A 4,824-nucleotide genomic window follows, 5' to 3' on the forward strand; every position below is an offset into this window, starting at 1 on the left:
AGATAGCTAAACCAGAAAAAGTAACTCGTGGCAAAAAAAATGTTATTGCACTTAAGGGAGAAGGAAAAACAAACAGCAGTAAGAACAGATGGAGAACGTTTGCATGGATTTTACTGCCTTGGAGAGAAGATGCTCCTTGATTTTTCAAGGGCATTTTAGCGCCCCCCCCCCCCACACACACACACCTTTATAGCCACAGGGACTGCATTCTGAACATTAATTCATGCTCATGTGATTTCCCTATAGACATATAATTTGAGTCTTCTAAGATAGGCTCTCCATGGGCTCTACATGCATAAGGGTGAATTCATACACTATGTTTCAGCATCAGAAAAATGTTCCAATGGCTTTACTACTTCTTTGTTAGCTTCCCCCTGCTAAACAGTCATCTGCCACAATGAGATGGTACTGTATGATAATCAGTTTTCCACAGTCAGGTCTACTGTTTTCAAGACACACAAAATGTGCAAATTCACCCTTTGAAGATTAGTAAATGGAATAGTTCATCAGGGAGGATGCAGGGGGACAGGATATAGCTGTCTCCCTCAACAGGGTGAACTGTGGACTGATCTTGTTAGTATGGCTCCACTGATTAAAGCAAGAATCCTCAAAGCAGACTTCTACTACCCTCCAGCATTATGTATGTGCTGAAGAACATTGGGGTAATACATATGACCTTGATGCCAAAGACAGGCACCCTTGTTTGTCACAGCTATGCTCTATTTTTATCTCTCCAGTATACTAGTGAAAACAGTCATGCAGTATCTTATATAATTCATTATCTTAAAGGGTTAATTCCAAAGCGCACAGGCAGAGGGAATAACTACTTGGTAATTTGCTTAAAAAAAAAAAAATCATGTTGACGCTTCAGTTCCAGGCGGTAACTGAAAAGGAAAAAGTTAACCGCGCGGACTGGGAAACGTGAGGAGAGGCAGTCGAACGCCGCGCGGTCGAAGCCAACAAGGAGCAAAGGCGAGGAAGGGTTGAACGGATTCTCGACCTCTGGCGGGTAACTGCACTAAGTTCCCACATCTGATAGGCCACCTGCGCAGCTTCGGGGAAGAACTCACCTGCAGCACTGGAATGGGAGGGGGAGGGGACAGGACACAAGGGCTATGAAATTGTGGAGACATACAAACACATGAGGCAGCAACTCGGGTCCTGCAAAATTAGTGGGTGCCATTCTGTTTCTACCTTCCATTCCCAACAAAATCTCACATCTTTACCTAGCTGGAAAAGTATTATGGAGCAAAAAACTATTTTGAGGTAATTAAGATGAAGCATGTAATAAATATATATAGGCAAATGTAATAAGTTGTCTAATGTATGGCACTAGAGCCTTTCATGTGATTCAGTGTTGCCAGTTCACTTTGACTGGCAGCAGTTCTTTCTTTGGGACCTCGCTAATAGAAAGAGTCGATTTTAGAACGAAAATAGATGTTCAGCAAGGCAAAGGGCCTGACTCAGCACTGTCACCTACAAACTCCTGATGTCAAGAATTAAACCTGGGAGCTTCAATATACAACACGGTATGCAACACTGAACAAACTGGAAGCACTCTATGCAATTTTAATGAAAGTGCGTTTTGGACGTAATACGGGCTAAATTGCTGCTTACTAAAATCCATCTCCTCTGGTGACGGAGCTTCAGCATTGCATTTTCGCGTCCCCAAAGATGCTGTCTGGTTGGTATAAAACAAAAGAGCTACAAAACTTAAAGGGACAATAACCCTAGAAAGCTTTACCCAACCAAAAAGGACACGCTCACAGTTCAAGAAAAGGCCACAGTTCAGATTTCAAAAATGACAGGACTAACAAGATGGAATTCAACAGACTGGCAAAAACATAATCTTGATTCTCTGTAAAAACTGAATGAGTTACATCTATTCCAGACCAAACTGCTAGTGTGGAAGCCATCTCCGTCACTCATATACATCAGTGTCAGTACAACCACTCAGTATTTACCTCAATCATGTGGTGAAGGGACTTCTCATATTTAGTCCGAAATATCTCTCGAATGTCCAACATATCAATCTCACTGCGTGACACCATAATCCGAATCAATGTGTTGTCTCTTGTTCCTAAACCCTACAATAGACTGAACTTTAATGCAAAGTGTGGTGGTGGAAAAATCAGGGTGCAAATGAATATGAATAAAAATCACATATAAAACTACGTACATGAGTGCCACAAATGCCAATTAAATCCAGGCTAATTATGAGCTTAGCTCATTTTTCTTTAATAAAAGCAGCTTTTCTCTTGAAAATGTTTAACAAAATCAACTTTTATCTCTTAGGAAGTATACATAAAGCTGCTATTACCTTGTCTGGTTGTACAGTTACATTAACACTTACACAGATAAATATAATCGGAGACCTTACACACTTCCTGTTCTAGGTGCCTCACTTTACAATAGTTACACAGTATTTCATAATTTATTTTATTTGTATCCTACCCTTTCTCAGCCAAGCTGGGCTCGGGGTGGCTTACAGCAATAATAGAATACAAGTATAAGCATAAATAAAAGTATAAAATACTGAATTAAAACATATAATTGAAAGCAGCAATCCCAGTTTCATTTTGCAAGGTGCTGTCTTACACTATGTGACCAGCTATAGTTGGAGTTTTCCTCAATGGTGAAACTGGTTCAGGAGACCAACAATGGCCAAGAATTCACAGGTCCTCCATACATTAGAAACAGAAGGGAAGGGAGAAGGAGAAAAAGAGAAAGACGAAAGAAAGTGAAGGGAAGGGAAAGAAAAAGAAGGGAGAGAAAGGGACGCCAGCTGATCTACTTAACCGTCAATGTCATCAACCATATGCCTGGTGGAAAATCTCTGTCTTACCAGACTAAGTCCATCAGGATATGAGTCTCAATAGGCAGAGAGCTCTATCAGGCTGGGGCCCAAAAGGCCCTGGCCAAAGACAGTCAGATAGTTCTTGGGTCAGGGATCACCCAAAAGTTCTTCCCAGGAGAGTGTAATGTTCTTTAGCCAGTGTACCAAGAGAGGTGGGCCCAAAAGTATCTAGCTGACAGACTTTCCCTCTTAGCACACCTCAGATTACCTAATCACCTGCTTGGAGAATTAACTTTTGACAGCCTAGGTCCATGGTGGTGAACCTTTGGCACTCCAGATGTTATGGACTACAATTCCCATCAGCCCCTGCCAGCATGGGAATTGTAGTCCATAACATCTGGAGTGCCAAAGGTTCGCCACCACTGGCCTAGGTGCTGTCTGCACCTCACATCCAAACAGCTCAGTTTGTCACAGTAACGCAACAAGAATCCCCCTCAGTTAAATGCTGTCTTCTTAACATTGCAGCTCATCACCACATTAATGTACATCATTGTTTCAGTCTGTAAGCAATGAAGAGTGCAATACAGAAAAAAGCCATCATAATTTGAGAGAGAAGACAGCCTGGAGCACACCACTCACCTTCATGGCTTTGAAGAGTCTATCTGCAAAATACTCCGGTGTACTCCTGATATTCTTCACTGTGGACGGAACCAAAAAATAGCCAAAAAGAGTTCTTTTAGTATTGGTTTCTAAATTCATCTCCCTGATTTCTTGCATGTTAATTCAAGTTCTGTTATCAATTTATAAATGCTGACTAAGTAACACAACCACATATTCAATCTAGTATCTGCCTAAAAATAATCATATTCCAAATACGTGAAATATCTGCAACCAAAATATGTAAATTAGTTCCAGTTCGTAAATTCCTTGTACAGCTCTTTCATGCTGAAGTTTCCCATCACCTGGCTTAAATATTCATTTTCCAAACTCTGTGTCTAGTGTAAGATGATGTCTGCAGATACAACACATTTAGAAGTGTACCTTTGACGCGTTATTTTTAAAGTACTCCCAACATCAACAGGTTTAACATGCAACTTGGCAACTTCCGAACAAAGACATTTAAAATGGTCATAGAACTAGTCTGAATAATTCTGGCCTTTCCGAGTCACTTCTCTCCAAATTTTACTCCTCAAAATACAGCATAGGTCAACTCACCTACTGCTAGCATCAGTTTCTCGAAGTCCCCGGACAACTCTCCCCGGATGCTTGACTCAATAGGCTTGCCTGCAATTTTCAGATACTCATCGAACACTGCAAAGAAAAGAGGTCAGATTGATGCATATGTCAAATCACTGCTATACAAGGCAGTGGGATGCTCTGCTTCAAAGAATTCTAATGTCTGTCCAGAGCTATTTAATTAGCACCAAGGTCCCCTGTAAGGTGTGTGTGTGTGTGCAGCTGCACACTCTCCATTTCCATGCCACAGTTAAAATGCTTGCCACTCACTGAGTTGGTATGAGCGGTCATCCAGCAGGGGGAACTCTCCCAGGTGGCTGGTGAACTTCCTCAATCCCAGGCATAGTTGGGAAGGTGTGATCCACTGGGTGTCGCCAACTTGAGTGGGTGAAGGTGTGTGAGGACTGGCACAGAGGAGTGAGATACAGTCTGGTGCAGATGAGCGGAGTTGCAGTCTGGTGTGAAGGTGAGACAGTGGCGTACTGCCCACACAGTATGGGCATGGTGGGGGTGTTCCGTGGCGGGTGCACGTCCTGAGCGCAGTTCCCTCTCACTCTGCCCAAGGTGAGAGCAAAGACTCCAGGAAGTGAGGTGAGGTAGGTTGGGGAGGCACCTGCTGCTGCTCCTCAGGGAGTCAGCCTCCTGCTCTGGGTGACACAGCACACTTAAGTGGGGGCTGGGGGAGTGGAGAGGGGAGGTTCTAGTTCTCCTCCATGTGGGGGTAGGGGAAGATCCAGGTGCACCTCTGCTGGTATTTTTCCTTTCTTTCTCTCCTTCTTCCTTTCTCTGGT

The 4,824-nt window shown here is 43.0% G+C and overlaps 1 protein-coding gene across 1 annotated transcript; it reads right to left on the minus strand.

Annotated features, from left to right (window-relative positions):
• Positions 1 to 1,624: 1,624 nt before the first annotated feature.
• Positions 1,625 to 4,333, minus strand: LOC125425508 (annexin A6-like). The gene is made up of 4 exons (XM_048483103.1): positions 4,013 to 4,333; positions 3,437 to 3,495; positions 1,948 to 2,087; positions 1,625 to 1,677 (listed from the first exon to the last, which is right to left on the minus strand). The coding sequence occupies exons 1-4, from the start codon at positions 4,023 to 4,025 to the stop codon at positions 1,647 to 1,649; spliced, it is 243 nt and encodes an 80-aa protein (XP_048339060.1). The 5' UTR covers positions 4,026 to 4,333; the 3' UTR covers positions 1,625 to 1,646.
• Between the last annotated feature and the right edge of the window lie 491 nt (positions 4,334 to 4,824).

The sequence above is a fragment of the Sphaerodactylus townsendi genome, unplaced genomic scaffold (genome assembly GCF_021028975.2).
Source record: "Sphaerodactylus townsendi isolate TG3544 unplaced genomic scaffold, MPM_Stown_v2.3 scaffold_642, whole genome shotgun sequence".
NCBI classification, from domain to species: Eukaryota; Metazoa; Chordata; class Lepidosauria; order Squamata; family Sphaerodactylidae; genus Sphaerodactylus; species Sphaerodactylus townsendi.

What these genes read in the sequence shown, in the direction of transcription:
- LOC125425508 (XM_048483103.1), bottom strand. An exon ending in GACTCTTCAAAGCCATGAAG is followed by an intron (nt 2,088 to 3,436) that starts GTGAGTGGTGTG and finishes AGTCTATTGTAG; the next exon opens with GGTTTAGGAACAAGAGACAA. An exon ending in GAGGTAAATACTGAGTGGTT is followed by an intron (nt 1,678 to 1,947) that starts GTACTGACACTG and finishes CCAACCAGACAG; the next exon opens with CATCTTTGGGGACGCGAAAA.